General features: G+C 40.5%; 1 protein-coding gene across 1 annotated transcript in view; it reads right to left on the bottom strand.

Annotated features, from left to right (window-relative positions):
* Positions 1–22,420, bottom strand: part of cap2 (cyclase associated actin cytoskeleton regulatory protein 2) — a 135,070-nt gene that overhangs the window by 94,697 nt on the left and 17,953 nt on the right. The window contains exons 2-3 of the mRNA XM_028817267.2: positions 21,022–21,155; positions 14,613–14,713 (exon numbers count right to left, since the gene is read on the bottom strand). Coding sequence (XP_028673100.1) covers positions 14,613–14,713; positions 21,022–21,145 — 225 coding nt within the window. The 5' untranslated portion in view covers positions 21,146–21,155. The remainder of the gene's footprint in view (positions 1–14,612; positions 14,714–21,021; positions 21,156–22,420) is intronic.

Here is a 22,420-nt window from a genome sequence, read left to right as displayed (position 1 = left end):
GACAGACAAAGCACTGCATGATAGGTAGACAGAGAACCCTCTACATAGATAAACAGGGAAGGTGCTGTGTAATAGGCAGAGAAACTGATAGATAGTGTGAATGATTGAGGCACTGTCGACCCCTTGAACCCTCAGATCAGACGTCAGACACCAGATAAAAATCCAATTATTATTTATTTTATAATAATAATGTGCACCAAGCACCCTTCTCTCCACAATACTCATAAATAATCACCAATAATCAATACAATATTCCAATCCTCCTCTCCCAGACGCGTTGCCACCCTTCCACCCAGCTCAGCTCAACGTCTGGGCTTTCCCATAGTCCTTTTATACTCCCTGACCCGGAAGTGGCTCCAGCCCAGCAGTCCATGAGACCCTATCACTTCCGGGTCAGATTAAAAGTCCTTTTCTTCAACCCAGAAACACATCGTTCCCTCCGGTCATATGATCGTGACGCACTTCCGGGTTATAGGGCACATACAAGTCCTTGGGCCTCCCTGCAGCATACCCTGGTGGGCCCTACAGTGTCCAGCAGGGTTGGGAATAAAAACTCCATTGTCCATGATTCCCTGCTGGTCTTTGGGGCACTCCCATGCTACTGGGAGGGCTCCATCTAGCGGCCTGGGGGTATTGGCTGGGATGAATGGCCAGCCATATTTCACAACAGATAGATAGATAGATAGATAGATAGATAGATAGATAGATAGATAGATAGATAGATAGATAGATAGATAGATAGATAGATAGATAGATAGATAATAATTTTAGCATAGTAGGCAGGATAAGAGATAGATATATTACTGCAATGCGCTTCTTTTTGGAATTAGCCAGGCCTCCATTGCTATAGCTTGCGCAAAATGACGCTGCTCGATTTTTAACTGCCACAAGCAAGCATGAGCATGTTACCCCAATTGTGGCTTCCCTTCACTGGCTTCCAGTTCGTTTTTGAATCCATTTTAAGATCCTTGTATTTGTTTTTAGATCCTTTAATGGTTGCCCCATTTTATTTGTCGGAATTGCTGCACCCTTATCTACCGTCTCGCTCTCTCAGGTCAGCAGACAAAGATGCTTTTATGTGTTCCTAAGACACGATGCAAACTCCGAGGTGATCGGGCTTTTTCACTTGCAGCTCCAAAACTCTGGAACAATTTACCATTGCATGTTAGGCAGGCTCCTTCACTTGCTGTCTTTAAATCCTATTTAAAAACACACTTTTACTCCCCGGCCTTTAACCCAGAATGATATGTTGACTATCGATGTACTTTTTATTATGAATCTCTTCAGCTCTTATGTGTTTCTGTTTCTTTTACCTTTTGGTTATTGTGTGTCTTATATGTTGGGTTTTATTGTACAGCACTTTGGTCAGCCTTGATGTTGTTTTTAAAGTGCTTGATAGATAGATAGATAGATAGATAGATAGATAGATAGATAGATAGATAGATAGATAGATAGATAGATAGATAGATAGATAGATAGATAGATAGATAGATAATAATTTTAGCATAGTAGGCAGGATAAGAGATAGATATATTACTGCAATGCGCTTCTTTTTGGAATTAGCCAGGCCTCCATTGCTATAGCTTGCGCAAAATGACGCTGCTCGATTTTTAACTGGCACAAGCAAGCATGAGCATGTTACCCCAATTGTGGCTTCCCTTCACTGGCTTCCAGTTCGTTTTTGAATCCATTTTAAGATCCTTGTATTTGTTTTTAGATCCTTTAATGGTTGCCCCATTTTATTTGTCGGAATTGCTGCACCCTTATCTACCGTCTCGCTCTCTCAGGTCAGCAGACAAAGATGCTTTTATGTGTTCCTAAGACACGATGCAAACTCCGAGGTGATCGGGCTTTTTCACTTGCAGCTCCAAAACTCTGGAACAATTTACCATTGCATGTAAGGCAGGCTCCTTCACTTGCTGTCTTTAAATCCTATTTAAAAACACACTTTTACTCCCCGGCCTTTAACCCAGAATGATATGTTGACTATCGATGTACTTTTTATTATGAATCTCTTCAGCTCTTATGTGTTTCTGTTTCTTTTACCTTTTGGTTATTGTGTGTCTTATATGTTGGGTTTTATTGTACAGCACTTTGGTCAGCCTTGATGTTGTTTTTAAAGTGCTTGATAGATAGATAGATAGATAGATAGATAGATAGATAGATAGATAGATAGATAGATAGATAGATAGATAGATAGATAGATAGATAGATAGATAGATAGATATCTGCCATGGATACTGAGACACGTTGCAATCAATAACAGGGCTGCAGGTGGCATTATGATGGTCAGACCTGTCCAGATGTTCATTTGAAGATGTTAACATTTCAATAAAGCAGGTCCAGCTTGTTGTGTCCAAAAAATAAAAATGCCGTTAGACGTTAGTTAAGAATTGCTCAGCGTTCTGTTTCTGATTTTAAAAATAAGCATCAACAGGATGCTGCAAGCACTCCTAAGCAAATTCAGTCAGTTTTTCAAGGTCTGGATCGCACTTATTGGCTTTAATTGTAATGTGTTCACATCTCCTTCATAAGTCATAGCGATGTGGTGAGAAAAGAGCTGCTTTGACTTAATTACAGGAATGGTTACCAGGTATAATACTATTCTAGATGTGATGCTGGAGCTAAGTAAATCAGTGTGGAGTGAGAAAAATGTTTTGTGGCAAAATTCTTCACAAAACAGATGTGATCATACTTAAAAAACAGAAAATAAATGCCACTCAACTGCAGCTTTACAAAGAATGTGTAATTCTCCAAAACAAACCTCTCATCTGTTAATGGTGGCATTTGATTTGTGACTTTTTTTTTCCTAACAAATCCACTTAGCTGCCAATGACTCATCTTTTATTTGGCCTTCCACAACAACATTTTACATTTTTGCTTTGCTGGCATTCTTGGCGACTTGCTGTTGTCTTTGTTCCCACTGAGCTGGTACCTGGCAAGGACATGCTACTGCCACACCCGTCACTGACAGGAGAGGACACATTCCACACCAGTGATGGCGCAGAGTGTGAGAGGCAGTTTCAGTACACACAAGAAGACCTGACCGACTGATTAGCCAATAACTTATTAAGGAGTCTTTGGTGAAAGATATATTTATTCAGCATCGTATCAGATGATCTGTCCCAAAGGTGCCTGCTGTCCTCATTACACAAAGAAAATGCAGGGTCTGTGGTGGGCCTCATAATGGGTGATATATGAATGCAGACATCCCTCATTACTGTGCTGGAGAGACGCCCCCCCAAGTATGACACATCAATCTACAGTATGATGCTCTATTGGGGGTCAGATACTAAAAAAGGAAGAGAAAGCCTGGATGTTGGTATATGTGTTTGCTCTGCAATGGGCTGTTCTCCCATTAATGGTTGTGCTAAACAGTGCCAGGCTAATCTCTGACACACCACAACCAGAAAATGTTTGCAAGGAAGGACTAAAGGGTGCTGTTGAGTTTATCATACTGATGCTATAAAGTGACTTTTCAGACCCCCTTTATTGAAGCTAAATACTGCCATGTTTCCATAAGCAGACACAGTGAAGTATCCTAACTCACCAACCTTAACACAATGGGAAAAAGAAGGTCCTGTTTTACTTAGGTCAGGTCAGGTTGGAGAGCATACACTGGTATGGCGCGTTGCAGCACCCACCACACAACAAAACAGCTTGGGATCCCGGTTGGTTAACCCACTAGGCAGACAAGCAGTCCAGTCCCACCCTCCAGAAATGACCATCTTTCTGCTGCAGCCAGGTGTTACGTGGGAGTCCCCTTGGCCTGGTCCAGCTACTCGGGTCCTCGACAACGAGGATACCTGTGAGCCAGATCACCCTCGGGGAATCACGCCACATGGCCATAGTGCCGTAACTGATGATACCTCACAAAGCGGGTAATGTACTTCATTTGGGACTCCGTGAACAATTGACACAAAGTCAAACCAGTGGTACTCAAGGATTCTCTGAAGAGACACGATACCGAAGGAGTCCAGTCTTTGTCTCAGGTCACTGGATAGCATCCATGTCTCACAACCATATAACAAAACAGGACTCTAAAGACTTGGACCTTTGTCCTTTTGCATAGATATCGGGAGCGCCACACACCCTTTCCAGAGACCTCATGACCACCCCATGCTCTCCCAATCTGTCTTCTGACTTCATAGGAAGAGTCACCAGAGACATGAATGTCACTGCCAAGGTAAGTAAACCTCTCGATTCAGTTAACACTCTCTCTGCAGACAGACACTCTGCTGATGGCAGACCCCAAGAGATCATTAAAGGCCTGGATGTTGGTTTTTATCGAGGACACTCGCAAGCCCAGACACTGAGACCCCTCACTCAGTCTCTTGAGAGCGCCAATCACAACCTCCATTGACTCCGTGAAGGATCATCAGCAAAATCAAGTTCAGTGAATCTTTCTTCACCAACAGATGCCCCACAGCTTCTCGACCCCATGACTCTCCCCAACACCCAGTCCATACAAGCATTGAACAGAGTAGGAGCAGAACAGACCCCTGACGAACCCCAGAATCAACTGGGAAAAACGCAGAGGTTCTGCCTCCAATCTGCACAGCACTCACAGTACCAGTTCACCGGCCGACCATGATATCCAGCAACCTTGAGGGGATCCATTGAAGTCCCAGGATGTCCCACAGGGCAGTTTGATCAACTGAGTCAAACGCTTTATGAAAATCGACAAAGACTACAAAGAAACTCTGCTGATATTCGCATTTGCATTCCATGAGAACCCTCAGTGCCAGGATGCAGTTGATGGTAAACTTCTCAGGTGTAAAATCAGACTGCTCTGATTGCTGGTAGGTGAGCAAGTGATCATGGATCCTACTGAGGATGACCCAAGCAAGGACCTTACCCGGCACAGACAGCAGTGCTATCCCCCTGAAGTTGCCACAATAAAGGTGATAGGGACATCAAGTCCCATTTTCCAGTCAGTTGGGATGACACCCGTCTCCCAAATGGACGTAAAAAGATTGCTTGCGAAACCAGGAGGACAGCTTTTACTTAAAGTTAGAAAAATTAAATTCACATCATGAAGAGCAGCTTAAAAGTCCTTTGGAGTCAGGCAGGCATTGATCAATGTGGCTTTCAATTCAAGTTCAAGTTCAAGTTCAAGTTCATTTGTCATTCCAGCCATATCTAAAATACAATGGGACAAATGTGTTTCTCAAGACCAGAGAATGTGCAAAAAGGGAAAGGGAAAACCACCAAAAAGTAAACCACAAGAAAGTAAAGAAGAACAATGGAAAGACAGAGCTGAATTCACAAGGTGCAACCAATACCCGAGTTAAAAGTATAAAATAGTCAAACTATGGTTAATAGTAAATAATTATATGTATAAAACTGGCTTGTTATGTGCATGTTACAGTGAGCTTAGCAGTCCTATTGCCTGTGGAAAGAAGCTGCTGCACATTCTGGCTGTTCTTGATTTTATGATGTGATATCTCCTACCAGATGGCAAGAGATCAAACAGTCCATGAGAGGGGTGTGAGGAGTTTCTCACTATACAGAGGGCTTTCTTCCTGCCTCCATCCTTAAAAATGTCCTCAAAGTAAAGGAGAGAGACCCCAATAACCCTCTCAGCCATCCTCACCACACGGTGCAGAGTCAGACACATTGCATTTTCTGTACCAAGATATGAGGCGGTTTGTGAGGACCCACTAGAAGGTGGTGAGGATGAGAGGGGGGATTCTCATTCGCTTCAGCCTCTTAAGGAAGTGTATCCTCTGGTGAGCTTTCTTGGTCTGGTGTGTGGGTATTGAGAGCTCAGGAGAGATCCTCAGTGATGCAGACGTCCAAGGATTTTGTACTGCTGACCCTCTCCACAGGGAAGCCACTGATATGCAGTGGGGTTTGTTCAGCCCTTTTTCTGAAGTCCACAATCAACTCGTTTGTCTTGTTGACATTAAGGGACAAATTGCTGCCCCCACACCAGCTCACTAACCCTAACCTAGCATACAGAGTCATTGCTGAACCTGGGAAAGTTTAAGTATCATTAGAACTTTAGAACAATCTGAACGAGAAGTGGCCATTCAGCCCAACTAAGCTCACCAGTCCTGTCCACTTATTTCTTCCAAAATACCATCAAGTCAGGCTTTGAAAGTCTCTAAAGTTCGACTGTCTACCACACTACTTGGTCACTTATTCCACGTGTCTGTCTGTGTGTAGAAAAACTACCTAATGTTTGTGTGAAATTTACTCTTAACAAGTTTCCAACTGTGTCCCCGTGTTCTTGATGAACTCATTTTAAAGTCACCGTTTCAATCCACTGGACTAATCCCCTTCATAATTTTAAACACTTCAATCATGTCTCCTATTCATTTTCTTTTCCTTAAACTGTAAAGGCTCAGCTCTCTTTAATCTTTCCTCATAATTCAACCCCTGTAGCCCTGGAATCAGCCTAGTCGCTCTTCTCTTGACCTTTTCTAGTGTTGCTATGTCCTTTTTGTAGCCTGGAGACCAAAACTGCACACAGTACTCCAGATGAAGCCTCACCAGTGTGTTATAAAGGTGGAGCAGAACCTCCTTGGACTTGTACTCCACACATTTCTATATAATTTAAAGTTCTGTTAGCCTTCTTAATGGCTTCCTGGTGGCTGTCTTTGACTAATTACTTCATTTTAAATCTTATTCTTTCACTGCTGTCTAGATTGGTAGTGGAAGAGTTTTGGCGATTTTCTAGGCAAAGTGTGATCAGATACAGTCATATGAAAAAAGTTTGTGAACCCCTCTCAGCCTGCATAATAATTTACTCTCCTTTCAAAAAAAAGATAACAGTGGTATGTCTTTCATGTCCTAATAACATCTGAGTACTGCGGTGTTTTCCGAACAAAGGTTTTTAGTGACGCAGTATTTAGTTGTATGAAATTAAATCAAATGTGAAAAACTGGCTGTGCACAAATGTGGGTCGCCTTGTCATTTTGCCGATTTGAATGCCTGTCACTGCTCAATGCTGATTACTTGTAACACCAAATTGGTCTGATGAGCTCGTTAAGCCTTGACCTTCATAGACAGGTGTGTCCAATCATGAGATATAAAGGTATTTAAGGTGGTCAATCGCAAGTTGTGCTTCCCTTTGACTTTCCTCTGAAGAGTGACAGCATGGGATCCTCAAAGCAACTCTCAAAAGATCTGAAAACAAAGATTGTTCAGTCTCATGGTTTTGGGGAAGGCTACAAAAAGCTATCTCAGAGGTTTAAACTGTCAGTTTCAACTGTAAAGAATGTATCAAGAAATGGAAGGCCACAGGCACAGTTGCTGTTAAACCCAGCAGGTCTGGCAGGCCAAGAAAAATACAGGAGCGGCATATGTGCAGGATTGTGAGAATGGTTACAGACAACCCACAGATCACCTCCAAAGACCTGCAAGAACATCTTGCTGCAGATGGTGTATCTGTACATCGTTCTACAATTCAGCACAATTTGCACAAAGAACATCTGTATGGCAGGGTGATGAGAAAGAAGCCCTTTCTGCACTCACGCCACAAACAGAGTCGCTTGTTGTATGCAAATGTTCATTTAGACAAGCCAGATTAATTTTGGAACAAAGTGCTTTGGTCTGATGAGACAAAAATTGAGTTATTAGGTCAGAACAAAAAGCGCTTTGCATGGCGGAAGAAGAACACCGCATTCCAAGAAAAACACCTGCTACCTACTGTCACATTTGGTGGAGGTTCCATCATGCTGTGGGGCTGTGTGGCTAGTTCAGGGACTGGGGCCCTTGTTAAAGGTGAAGGTCGAATAAATTCAACCCAAAATCAACAAATTCTTCAGGATAATGTTCGAGCATCAGTCACAAAGTTGAAGTTACGCAGGGGTTGGACATTCCAACAAGACAATGACCCAAAACACAGTTCGAAATCTACAAAGGCATTCATGCAGATGGAGAAGTACAATGTTCTGGAATGGCCGTCACAGTCCCCTGACTTGAATATCATCGAAAATCTAGGGGATGATCTGAAGCAGGCTGTCCATGCTCGGCAGACATCAAATTGAACTGAACTGGAGAGATTTTGTATGAAGAATGGCCAAAAATACCTCCATCCAGAATCCAGACACTCGTTAATGGGTATAGGAGGACAGCGTCTAGAGGCAAAAGGAGGCTCAACTAAGTATTGATGTAATATCTCTGTTGGGGTGCCCAAATTTATGCACCTGTCTAATTTTGTCATGATGCATATTGCATATTTTCTGTTAATTCAATAAACTTAATGTCACTGCTGAAATACTACTGTCTTCATAAGGCATGTCATATATTAAAAGGAAGTTGCTACTTTGAAAGCTCAGCCAATGATAAACAAAAATCCAAAGAATTAAGAGGGGTTCCCAAACTTTTTCATATGACTGTAAATGCAGATGGTGATACAGCAAGAATTCTAAATTGTACTTGTATCAATTAATCTGTGATAAATTGGCAAAATTTACAGTGTCTTCAGAAAGAATTCAGACCCCTTCACCGTTTTCACATTATGCTATATCACAGCCTTATGGTAAAATCATTTAAATTCATGTTTTCTCTCATCAAACTAAATTCAATTCCCGAGAATGACAAAGTAAAGAAAGAATTTTAATATTTACAAAAGCATTACATATTAAAAAAAACCCTGAAAGGTCCCATTAACACAAGTATTCATATCCTTTCCTATGACACTTGAAACTCTATTCTATTCGATTGATCATCAATGAGATGTTTCGATGTCTTGTGGTCATTTCAATTCATTGGACATGATTAGGAAAGACACACATCCTACAGAAGGTCCCACAGTCAACTAAAAACCAAGCCATGAGGTTGAAGGAATTGTGTGCAGATCATACAGACAGGATTGTGTCGAAGATCTGGTGAAGTCTGCTGCACTGAAGATTCTCAAGAGCACAGTGGTCTTCATAATTTTTCATTTTAACAAGTTTGGAATTATCGCGACTCTTCCTCGGATTGGTGGTCCAGCCAAACATTGAGGAGAAAGACCTTGGTAAGACAGGCAACTAAGAACCTAAACGTCAGTTTGGCTATGCTCCAGAAAACCTTTGTGGAGATGGAAAAAACTTCCAGAAGGACAACCATTGCTGCAACATTCTCCCAACCTGGGATTAATGGCACAGTAGCTGGACAACAAATGAATGCCGGCTTGGAGGGTTTGTCCGATTATTAGAAACAAAATACTCTGGTCTGATGAAACTGATATTGAGCTGTCTTGCATCAATTCTAAGCATCACATCTGAAGAAAACTAAACACCACTCATCACCTGTGCAATGTCATTCAAGTTGGTGATGGCAGGATCATATTGTGGGGTTGTTTTACAGTAGCAAGGACTGGGGGACTAGATAGGGTTGAGGAAAAATGAATGGAATCAAGTACAGAGATATCCTTAATAAACATCTGCTCCAGAGTGTTCTGGATCTCAGACTGAGCTGGGAGTTCACATTCCAACAGGACAATGACCCTTAGACCAAAGCAAAGACAACACAGGATTGCCATTGGGTCAACTCTGGGAATGTCCTTGAGTGGAGTCCTGACTTGAACCCAATCAAACATCTCTGTAGACCACTGAAAATAACTTCTCCCCAGACAGTCTCCATCCAACCTAACAGAATTTGAGAGGATCTGCAGAGAAGAATGGCAGAAACTCCCCAAAGCTAGAGGTGTGGAGGTTGTCCCTCAAACCCACGAAGACTCCGGGCTGGAATTGCTACCAAAGGGGCTTCAACTAAGTATTAAGGAAAGGTTTCTGAATACTTGTATCAATGGGATATTTCAGTTTTTTAGCTTTGATAAATTGGCAAAAATGACTGAAATCCTGCTTTAACTTTATCATTCCAGGGTATTGAGTATTGTTTGATAAGGGAAAAATAAATTTAAATTATTTTAATTAATAATCTATACACCCTGGGGGCATTTTTCAGCAATCTCCACCTGAGGGTGAGGGGTATCCCATAAATAAAGCCTTATTATTCTAAAAATAAAGGCAGGACAGTCCGTTTGTCATTAAAACCTGACAGATAACTTCTCAAATATGATAGAATCTGTATTTGTGTCAAATTAAAACATTCCTTTACATAGAAACTGCTACTAAACTCGGAAAAAACATAGGCACTAACAGTAATATTTTCAAATTTTTGTTTTCTGATACAGTATATCTCCAGTACAAACAGCACCGGAACAGTTTTTTCACCTTTGAGGTGTTTCCAGACTCGTCAACTGTATCAGCCTACAGTTTCATGTTGATAACACTGGTCTACAAAAAATATTTTTTGTTTGTTTCTGGGAACTTCAGAGCTTCTTTTTATTAAGTTTTTTACACTGATTTCATATATGAAATCGGAATTAAGCTAGCACGTCAGGTTTTTGAGATAAACATCATTGACATTTTAATAATAATAATAATAATACATTTTATTTATATAGCGCCTTTTCCATGCTCAAGGCACTTACAGAATATAATAAAGAACGGCAGAATATACAGTATATAGCATTGTACAAACCAGATAAATAAATAAAGAAGATTAAGACAGTAAATTCTGAAAAAAACAGACAACATAATTGATGGTCTAGCACACACATACAGGTTACATTGGCATCTTGACAGAGATGTAAACTGAGAGAAAGGTAATAAAGTCAAATAGAGCTAAAAGCCTTCCTGAACAGATGAGTTTTGAGTTGTTTTTTAAAGGAATTCATGGAGTCAGCTGACCTGATTAATTTTGGTAGGTCATTCCAGAGTCTGGGCGCTATACAGCTGAAGGCCCTGTCACCCATGGAGTGTAGATTAGTGAGGGGCACAGCAAGATTACCAGAATCAGAGGACCTTAGTGGGCGGGCAGGCACATAGTGATGGAGGAGGTCACTGATGTAGTTTGGTGCGAGGTTATTTAAAGCTTTGTAGGTTATTAGTAGGATTTTATATTCGATTCTGTAGGACACAGGGAGCCAGTGAAGACGGAGCAGTTTTGAATATCAATATAATATATCAACACGATATCTGGAGTTTGGACTCTGTCCCACCAAAATTATTTTGATGTGTTTATTCTGAAAACAAACCAGAAGACGATACCAGAGACACGTTAAATTTATGTCAATTTACCTCAATATAAAAGTGAGGTCAGCGTGCCTATAAATGTTGGAGGCACTCGCTTTTGCGCTTGTACTGCACATCCGTCTCTCTTTGCAAGAACCAACAGTAGTCCCCCATCAGGCTCGGAGTGAATTTTCCCCATATCAGTTTTCCATCACCTTTGTATCTTGATGAAATCTTTCCCCATGCTCATCTCTGACATCGCTTAGATTTGGTGGAAAAAAGTCAAGATGAGAATGTAAAAATGCGTCTTTTTTACATATATCCTGGCTCCCGTAAACTAATACACTTTCAGCATATTCTCCACAAGCTCAGTATAATTCTCTGCTCTGTGATTGTCAAGAAAATTCTGGACAACCAGCACGAATGAGGGTGCTGATTCAGTGGGCTTTAGTTTCCTTTTGAACTCCTCGTCAAGCATCAGTTCACGGATTTCAGGGCCAACAAAAACACCTTCCTTAATTTTGTCTTCACTTTCCTTGAGACCAAACTTATTTCTTAAATGCTGAAACGCATCGCCTTTACTGTCCAGTCACCCTAGTTGTCCAAGACCTGGAACATCATAACTAAAAAAATGGGACGTGCTGAACGAAAACGGTTTTTAGATTTGGAGTCAGCAAGTAAAATTTGTTCAAGTACAGATAAAAGAATCCCAGTAGCAAAATGCTTGTTGACCAGTGTAACACAAAGAAATAAACCAGTGGTTCCCAAACTCGATCCCAGGGACACCACTGTGACTGCAGGTTTTTGTTCCAACCAGATTCAAAATAGGTGATAATAATCAATAACAACTGATCTCATTTAATGAGCCGGTCTTTTTTACTCTTCTCTTATTCTGCATTCAGGAAAACGCAACAGTATGGATTTTACATTTATAAGACATTTAGAAATATTTCTATTTTTTTTCTAAAGCTATAAAGGTTTAACTCTCTTTTGTTGTTTTTCTATTATTTTCCCCTTTCCGTATGTAGTTTGCTCCCTTCATTTAACCGTAATAGTGACAATTAACAACCAGCACAGCAGACACCAGGGATGATGAAAGCAGCAATGATTTCGGTGTCAGACCCGCTAATTAGCAAATCATTTAAATAACCAGAACACAGGGAAAAGCAGAATAAAAATTAGGTTGAAAATACTGTTAATAACTTTTAAAAAATGAACATATTCCCCATATAACTGTTTATTACATTTTAATAAAAATCTACCAAACTCAGTTTGTAATTTCTACATCGACTCCAAAACACAGAAACTGGGAAATAATGACTGACTCAATTAGGTTAAGAGTCCAACGAAAAACGGAAGTTAGTAGGAACAAAAACCTGCAGCCCAGGATTGAGTTTGGGAATCACTGACATCAACAGTTACAGCATTTGGCACCATAGGTCACCCTCCCCTGTCCAAAACCCCTCCAAATGGGGATCCAGGTTCAGATCACCTTTATTGCACATAAAACAGTGAATCATATAAAAACTCTGGACCCAATCCCCTAATACACCCTCATACCCAAGAACCCCCCTACCCCACCTACACATTTACATTGTTTGCTCCATCTTCTGACTGTGTATTGTTTCATTTCGCACACCCTCAGCTGTGTCTCATTATGCCCATATATGGACATCTTCGTATTACTGGCCGACGTCACAGTCACGGCCATCCAATGGTATTAGGTTTATGAGTGTGTGGCCTCTTGAGTCAGAGCTAATGACCCAGAAATGTGAGGTGGTACTTGCCAAAGGTGCCCTGCACCTCCTCTTATTTGGGAATATCTCATGATTGATGCATCATACAGTAATGTGCTTGGACTTGTTTTGATCAGGAAAATCTACTGTAAGGACTGGTGTGTCACTTTTAGATATTTGTTGATGTATTGTGAAGTAATATGTGAGAGCACATGAAAAATCAGAAGTGCGGTGTAATGCTGTTTCCGGTTTTCAGCCTGTAACTTCCGTTTCCTCGGTTGGTCGGAGGGTTCATTGCATTGGATGAAATCGATTGGTCGGGACTTTCTGATTGATGTGTAACACTTGTATATTCCTTATACAGAATAATAAGTACAATTTTTTTCAAATATTTGTTGTGACGATTTATGAAACACCACACGTATGATTTCATACCAGTCAACTGTAAGTATTGTAACAGTTTGATTACTAGGAGTGTGAAGTCAACACTCATCGCTAGCAAACAACGTATTGTTTGTGTTAGTGTGTTGCATAGTTCACCTGTATGATATAATGAAAGATTTTTAAATGATCGCTCGGCCTGCTACCGCTCAGGATGTAAGAGGGTCTACCCGAAGGCTAAGCCATAGCAAAATGGGTGATAATGAAGGAGTGTGAATACTTTTTGAAGGCGTTCTACAGGATTGATTCTTGCCTTGTACCCAATACCCCCCCACCTTGACTTGTCAGGTTAATTTAAAGATGTAGACAGGATGACAAAGTAAATGGATAATTGTTGTTTCCTTTCTTTTATCCAAAATTTAAGCTTTTTTGCATGATAATTAGTGGTGCGTTTTTGACGGTAATTAAAGTATAGTGTACTGGTCTTGTAAGCAGAAGAGTCCTTTATAACAATCAAAAGAACTAAAATAAATTATACCAAAAGTCATGGCAGTGCAATGGTTGGCTCTTTATAAATATTAATTAATAAAGTATCTATCTATCTATCTATCTATCTATCTATCTATCTATCTATCTATCTATCTATCTATCTATCTATCTATCTATCTATCTATCTATCTATCTATCTATCTATCTATCTATCTATCTATCTATCTATCTATCTATCTATCTATCTATCTATCTATCTATCTATCTATCTATCTATTTCTTTTCTCTCACATTCCCAGAGTCCCAGCTGTGAGTCCCAGGCCTGCGTTGAGTTTGCACATTCTCTCTTTGTCTGTGTGGATTTTCCTCTCATGTCCCAATAACATTTAGGTTAGGTTTACTGGTGATGCTAAACTGGCCCAGTTTAAGTATACTTTAGGTGTGCAGTGTCCTCAGATGGACGAGCGTTGGGCTGGTTTCTGCCTTGCTGGGACAGACTAGTGACCCTAAACTAGAGAAGTTTGTTATCAAATGAGTGCACAAATTGAAAAACTGACACCAGCTTCAAGTGACTGAACTGGACCACTGCTGCTAGAAATGTAACAGTTGGAATGAGGTATGGAGGGATGGACTGAACGACAGGCACCAGCTGCCAATAACTCTGGACTGAGAACTACGTTAGGAAATGGATGGCTGGATGGATTGAATTATAGGCTACAGGTCCTAGAAACTGTGAAATCGGCAACAATTCAAAAAAATAGGAAGAATAGATGAATGAAATGAATAAATGAAATGCTACCAGGCTGTCAATACTGACCCGCTCTCTCCATTTTTCTAATTTTTTATTCATCATCTATCATTCCTCTTGTGCTCTTTCTCTCTCCTGACTCCCTAATGTCCTATCAAATGTATGATGAGACACTACAACATGGTTAACGCATACAAATGGCAATAAGGCAGAAAGGAAAGCTTTAGATAACCACATACTCACATGTTTGTGTACATCTTCACCGATATCAGTGCTGTTCTTCAGGTATGCGGCTACAGAATTGCTAAGAAGCTGATCAAATGCCTCCACGCTGGGAGCTAAACCTTGTGGAAGAGGGGAAAAAAAGATAAAACACAAATAAATGAGCTTCAAAAGTAATCTTAGACTTCAAAAAAAAATGTTATCTGCTAACTCAGCTTGTGAAATCCAAACAAGGCCCTTGTGTTTGCTGCACCAACTCACTTGATTGTACTTGAGCAAAATGACATTTACAGTCATATGAAAAAGTTTGTGAACCCCTCTCAGCCTGCATAATAATTGACTCTCCTTTCAACAACAAAGATACCAGTGGTATGTCTTTCATTTCCTAGGAACATCTGAGTACTGGGGTGTTTTCCGAACAAAGATTTTTAGTGAAGCAGTATTTAGTTGTATGAAATTAAATCAAATGTGAAAAACTGGCTGTGCAAAAATGTGGGTCCCCTTGTAATTTTGCTGATTTGAATGCCTGTCACTGCTCAATGCTGATTACTTGTAACACCAAATTGGTTGGATGAGCTCGTTAAGCCTTGAACTTAATAGACAGGTGTGTCCATCATGAGATATAAAGGTATTTAAGGTGGTCAATTACAAGTTGTGCTTCCCTTTGACTCTCCTCTGAAGAGTGACAGCATGGGATACTCAAAGCAACTCTCCAAAGATCCGAAAACAAAGATTGTTGAGTCTCCTGGTTTAGGGGAAGGCTACAAAAAGCTATCTCAGAGGTTTAAACTGTCTGTTTCAACTGTAAGGAATGGAATCAGGAAATGGAAGGCCACAGGCACAGTTGCTGTTAAGCCCAGCAGGTCTGGCAGGCCAAGAAAAATACAGGAGCAGCATAGGAGCAGGATCGTGAGAATGGTTACAAGACAACCCACAGATCACCTACAAAGACCTGCAAGAACATCTTGCTGCAGATGGTGTATCTGTACATCGTTCTATAATTCAGCGCAATTTGCACAAAGAACATCTGTATGGCAGGGTGATGAGAAAGAAGCCCTTTCTGCACTCACGCCACAAACAGTCGCTTGTTGTATGCCAATGCTCATTTAGACAAGCCAGATTCAATTTGGAACAAAGTGCTTTGGACTGATGAGACAAAAATTGAGTTATCTGGTCATAATAAAAAGCGCTTTGCATGGCGGAAGAACAACACCGCATTCCAAGAAAAACACCTGCTACCTAACGTCAAATTTGGTGGAGGTTCCATCATGCTGTGGGGCTGTGTGGCTAGTTCAGGGACTGGGGCCAATGTTAAAGTGGAGGGTCGGATAAATTCAACCCAAAATCAACAAATTCTTCAGGATAATGTTCAAGCATCAGTCACAAAGTTGAAGTTACGCAGGGGTTGGATATTCCAACAAGACAACGACCCAAAACACAGTTTGAAATCTACAAAGGCATTCATGCAGAGGGAGAAGTGCAATGTTCTGGAATGACCTTCACAGTCCCCTGACTTGAATATCATCGAAAATCTATGGGATGATTTGAAGCAGGCTGTCCATGCTCGGCAGAGTTCACATTGAACTGAACTGGAAAGATTTTGTATGGAAGAATGGTCAATAATACCTCCATCCAGAATCCAGACACTCATTAGAGGCTACATGAGGCGTCTAGAGGTTGTTATATTTGCAAAAGGAGGCTCAACTAAGTATTGATGTCATATCTCTGTTGGGATTCCCAAATGTATGCACCTGTCAAATTTTGTTATAATGCATATTGCATATTTTCTGTTAATCCAATAAATTTAATGTCACTGCTGAAATACTACTGTTTCCATGAGGCATGTCATATATTAAAAGGAAGTTGCTACTTTGAAAGCTCAGCTAATGATAAACAAAAATCCAAAGAATTAAGAGGGGTTCCCATACCTTTTCATATGACTATATGTCTCTGAATCAATCATGGCTTCATAATCTGACATTGCTTGCAAGTGAAACAGGAGAGATTACCACAATTCACCCCAGGAGACGCTAATGAAATGTCACATTGATACAAATATTCAGACACTATATGGCTCTGGTGCATCCCATTCTATTGCTCATCATTGAGATGTTTCTATGACTTGTTTGGAATCCACCTGAGGTCAATTCAGTTGATCGGCCAGAATTAGGAAAGGCTCACACCCGTCTATAGAAGGTTCCATAGTTGAGTAAAAACCAAGCCATGTGGTCAAATGAATTCCCTGCAGAACATAGAGATGGGATTCTGTTGAGGCACAAAAATGTCAGCAGCATTGCAGGCTCTCAAGAGCACAGTTCATGGTATGGTCAAAATTTGGTGTCCACAACATAATAGCATGGATCCATCCTGCCTTGTATCAACGGTGGTGCAATAGTGTGGGGGATATTTCCTTGGCACATTTTGTGACCCTTAGTACCATTGAGCATTGTCTAGTTCACATCCTACCTGGGTATTGTTGCTGACCATGCCCATCCTTTTATGACCGCAGTGTCCCATCTTCTGATGGCTACTTCAAGAAGGATGTCACAAAGCTCAGATCATCTCAAACTGGTCTCTTGAACATGACAATGAGTTCTTTGCACTCAAATGGCCTCCACAGTCACCAGATCTCAATCCAATAGAACAACCTTTGGGATGTTGGGGAACAGGAGACTCATATCATGGATGTGCAGCTGACAAATCTGCAGCAACTGTGTGATGCCATCATGTCAATATGAACCAAAATCCCTGAGGAATGTTTCCAGCACCTTGATAGATCTCTGCCATGAAGAATTACGGCAGTTCTGAAGGCAAAAGGGGGTCCAACCTGATACTAGCAAGGTGTATCTAATAAAGTGGCCAGTGAGTGTATATGTTGTTTCCATGTAAACCGGGCTTAAAATTAATTTCTTTAATAAAGCTAGTTATTTACCTATAAAGTCTAATGATACCCAGCACGCTGTATCTTTGTTTAATTGCTTCAGTGAGATTTAACAGCACATGGGTGAAAAAGTCTGATCTTTAAAATCTGAGGAAGCAGACGTTGTTTTAGTGGGTGGCAGTTTAGCACATAGCAAGCAATTCTTTCTGTTCTAAATGCAGCCTGTTGCCAAATTTGATACAATGCGGAATGCTAATGGATGTTGGCCATTTATCACTCTACAGAAACTATACTGTCAAATAAAGGGAAAAAAAAGTAATCAGATCTTTTTAAATAAAATCAGAATTAAAAAAGAGACATCATAGGGATTAGCACTTTTTCTGTGCATAGTAAAATAGGCTCTGGTGTAAACACTGGGCCTCATTAACCAAATGGGGTCCACATGTGTGTAGTGAACGCTTGTCCCATAAACGCTTGTTAAACCCTCCAGTGTCTGGAGAGACACCTAAAGTGTATGACCAAAAACTACATCATGAAGATGAACGAACATTAAAAGGAAATTAGGGATATGATTATTAAAAAGCCTTAAATATGTAAAGGGATACACACTTCCTTGTGTTAAAAATCCCCTAAAGCTCGCATGCTATCATATCATACCACAGTAGGTCAGCACTGAACACAAATGACAGTAACACTTTCTCTTCACGCTCTTGAAATGGCTGTATAATCCCTCATGTTCTTGTTTCTTGCCCCTTCTGTTGCTTTGAAGATTACATGAACAACCAATATAGTTCACACACAGAACTGATAAGCCCCCAAAGCCACAACAGGGTGTGTAAGCAAAACAATTATGTTTCATATGCAAAATGCGACATTGCACTCACATAAAACCAGTACAATGCTCACATGTAATCGATCTATCCTGTAGTGCACAGTTAAAACCAACAGAGTTCATGCGTAAGACTGACTTACAGTATTACCCACATGCTACCAGTATAAGACATGCATGAAACCAATAAAGTGTACACACAAAACCACTGCTAGACCAGCAGACCCATAACATATGAACATGAGCCAGAGCTGGATTAACCTTTAAGCAAAATAAGCCTGTGCTCAGGGTATCAAAGGAAGGGGGCACTGCAGAAATTTTCCATTACCGATTTTTCCATCGACCATATGGTGTAAAACTGCAAATGGTGCAGCTGAACAGTTTCCACAAAAGGGGGGCTCCCACATTAAATGAACAAAATTACATACAAATAAATACAATAATAAAAATTATAATCAAATAGTAACAATAGAGATTAACAATATATATTAATCTTGGGAAAACAAGAAAATCAAAATCTGGTAACTGCCACCGAAGCTCACGTGATCATTCTTGTCTTGGTCACGTCAGCCGTCCTGTTCAGTTTTCCACTGAGAGGGAGTGCAGCTCATATATATATGGGGGGGGGGGGGGCATCAAAATCTTTTAAGTGTTTAGTGCCTCTAAAGGGCCTCTTAATATGTCACTGACACAAACCCAAATAGTTCATACAGAAACCGATTCAATTCACTCACAAACCAATAACAAACACACTGGAACCAGTGATATACAAGTGCAAATCAGTATAATTCATATGCAAACCTTTAGTATTCATATAAAAACCGATATATAGTAGTAGTTCATACACAAACCCATAAAATATGAACACAAACCAATATAGTTCATATGAATGAAGCCAGTACTGCCTGCACTGTGAAGTATGCAAGCAAACCGATAATGAAAACTCATAAACCAATAGTGTTCTCATGAAAGACAACAGATTACGCACAAAAATACAAGATTGATTGGCCCCTCATACTGAACTCTGGAGTCAATGTGATGCTGTATTTCATTTTATTAAAAAAAAAAAAAAAGACTGCACAAATCTTAAACCCTGTTGTTGCTTTGTCATTACAGGATACTGAGTGTTGCTTGATTTGGGGAAAACTGAACTGAAATGATTTTAGCTCAAGACTGCAACATAACAAAATGTGTAAAAAGTGAAGGCGCCTGACTGCCTATCTATCTATCTATCTATCTATCTATCTATCTATCTATCTATCTATCTATCTATCTATCTATCTATCTATCTATCTATCTATCTATCTATCTATCTATCTATCTATCTATCTATCTATCTATCTATCTATCTATCTATCTATCTATCTATCTATGCAGACGGCCAGGGATCTTGCCCCACTGGGACGTCTGGATCAAGGAAGCCTTGGGAGAGGGGCAATATCTCCCCTGGACGCAAGAGGGCAGCCCCCTTGATTTCCATCAAGGGCCATGGATACGGAGCTTGGAAGCTCAACCCTGTGGGGATCCATGGCCCAACCAAGGGGCTGCCTGGATGGTTCCTGAGCCCTGGAGGACAGCACTTCTGTCACACCAGGAAGTGCTGCATCTCCAGGAACTGTGTACGCCCGGAGTGCTTCCGGGTGCAAGAACAGCACTTCCACCACACCAGGAAATGCTGCCAGAACACCATCATCAAGCACTTGGAGCACAGCCGGGGCATGATAAAAGGGGCCGCCACACTCCCTTCGAGGAGCCAGAGTCGGGAGGAGAAAGACGGAGCTTGCGAGGGAGGAGTGGAGGCAGCCTAAGAGTTATGAAGGACTGAGCAATAGTGTGAGCGTGGGTGGAACCAACTTGTAAATATTCCTATCTATCTATCTATCTATCTATCTATCTATCTATCTATCTATCTATCTATCTATCTATCTATCTATCTATCTATCTATCTATCTATCTATCTATCTATCTATCTATCTATCTATCTATCTATCTATCTATCTATCTATCTATCTATCTAGTGTGGCAGACAGCCAGGGATCTTGCCCCACCGGGACGTCTGGATCAAGGAAGCCCTGTGAGAAGGGCAATATCTCCCCTGGACACAAGAGAGCAGCCCTCCTGATGTCCATCAAGAGCCATGGATACGGAGCTTGGAAGCTGAACCCTGTGGGGGTAAATAAACCCGTGTGTTTTGGACATTGGTGTCGTGTCTGTCTGTGGCTGGGCTAGCTTTTACACTATCTATCTATCTATCTATCTATCTATCTATCTATCTATCTATCTATCTATCTATCTATCTATCTATCTATCTATCTATCTATCTATCTATCTATCTATCTATCTATCTATTATATAGTGCCTTTCACTTCCATTTATCTCTATTTTCTGTTATATAGTACCATTTATATTTTTATCTATCTACCTATCTCTCTATCTATTATATCATTCCTTTCCTATCTATCTAGTGCCTTTCATATCCATTTATCTATATCCTATATAGTGCTTTTCAAATTTGTCTGCAATATAGCAGTGCCTTTCAGATTTACTTATCTATTTGTATTGTATAGTGCCTTTCTTATCTATCAATCTAATTTTCAGGTCAGTAGTTCTTCAGTGTGGACTCTCAGTGTTGCAGTAATCCAGCTATACCTCACACTTTGTCACAGTGGTCAGCCTGCTTTGCTACATGGCTATCTCTGGTCAGACAGTTACATCAGTACCTCCATTGACAGCATTCTCCAGATCACTGCCAGCTCCTGAGGGTCCATGAAGTCTAGAAGACAGCGATTCAAGTCGTGTGACGGTCTCTTCAAGGCGCTCCACCAACCTCTGGATCTCAGCCATCGTGTTTCGTCTGTGAAAGAAAAGCAGAAGACAGATATTTGCTGAGAAGATGCAGCTTGTGTTGACCCTCTGAAATCTTAGTTTCTGGTCAGTGAGAGGTCTCTGTGGTCCAGCAGACACACTTTCAGTCTGAACATCCTGATGAACAGAAAAGGCCGTTTTCGCTTTGTCATTCCAGGGTATTGGGTGTTGCTTGATGAGGGAAAAAAATGAACTGAAAGGATTTTAGCATAAGGCTTCTGCATAGGGAAATATGAATAAAGTGAACGAATCCACAAAACAGAATCATAATCCATATAGAATCCACTTCTTCACTAGGAAAAAAAATGTTTTTTCCAAACAATTTCTCAGTGATCCGTTTTAAAATTATAGCACTCAAAATCTTATGAAATGTATGCATAGTATATACAGTAAATAAATACCAATCAATCTTTCAGTACTTCTGTCAAAATGAAGAGATATGTGCAGCTCATTCTGTGGTTAATTTAAAATGTCACGCCTGCTACAGCAGCTACTGCTTGCTCAACAATCTGCTGGCTCGCGCTTGCTCATTTGTCCTGTAAAATGGTGTCGTGCTTTGATGTGTGTTTTAAATAAAAGGCTGTTCTTGAATTTCTTGAAGTGGTAAAACAATCATTAATGAAAATTCACAGGCAGTTAAGCTGTGCACTGAAGATGCCATAAGGTAACTGAAAGAATGGTGGCTCCAAGTGTAGGATTCATAGTGACACGAGAAAGCCATTCATGCATCACGTGTAAGACGGTCCATTGAGATTATAGAAAAAAAACAAGGAGTGCGACAAAAATAGCTAGATACCCCATCTATAATAAATTACTATTTGCAAAAACTGCAAGTCTTTCTGGCAACTTTCTTTTTTGGCTGTGGTGAAGCTTTCCAGCAACTACTGCACATATCAGAAAACAGATGAATACAAATGAAAACAAAAATATAAAGCAGGACGATGGGATACTGAAGACCACCAGACAGATGTGTGGCTCACCAGGCTCTAAGTTAAAGAGACAATTTCAGTTTCCATGTGGGACCCCATCTGAGCTCAGCCATCCTTATCCAGTTAATTCAACATTTGATGAGCCATTAATTACAGCAATTGCTCCCCAACCCAGCCTTGTGCAACATTGCCATGTTATTTAAAAATAAAAATAACAATAATTAAACAATTAACACTAACATAAAAGACCTTCGGCATATATAGAATCCCTTTGTAGTGATACAGGTTGTCCCGCGTGACTGGGACTTCAAACATTTGAAGTGTC

This window comes from Erpetoichthys calabaricus, chromosome 13 (genome assembly GCF_900747795.2).
Source record: "Erpetoichthys calabaricus chromosome 13, fErpCal1.3, whole genome shotgun sequence".
NCBI classification, from domain to species: domain Eukaryota; kingdom Metazoa; phylum Chordata; class Cladistia; order Polypteriformes; family Polypteridae; genus Erpetoichthys; species Erpetoichthys calabaricus.
The sequence above is the reverse complement of the archived record's forward strand: the minus strand, read 5'-3'. Positions and strand labels throughout refer to the sequence as shown.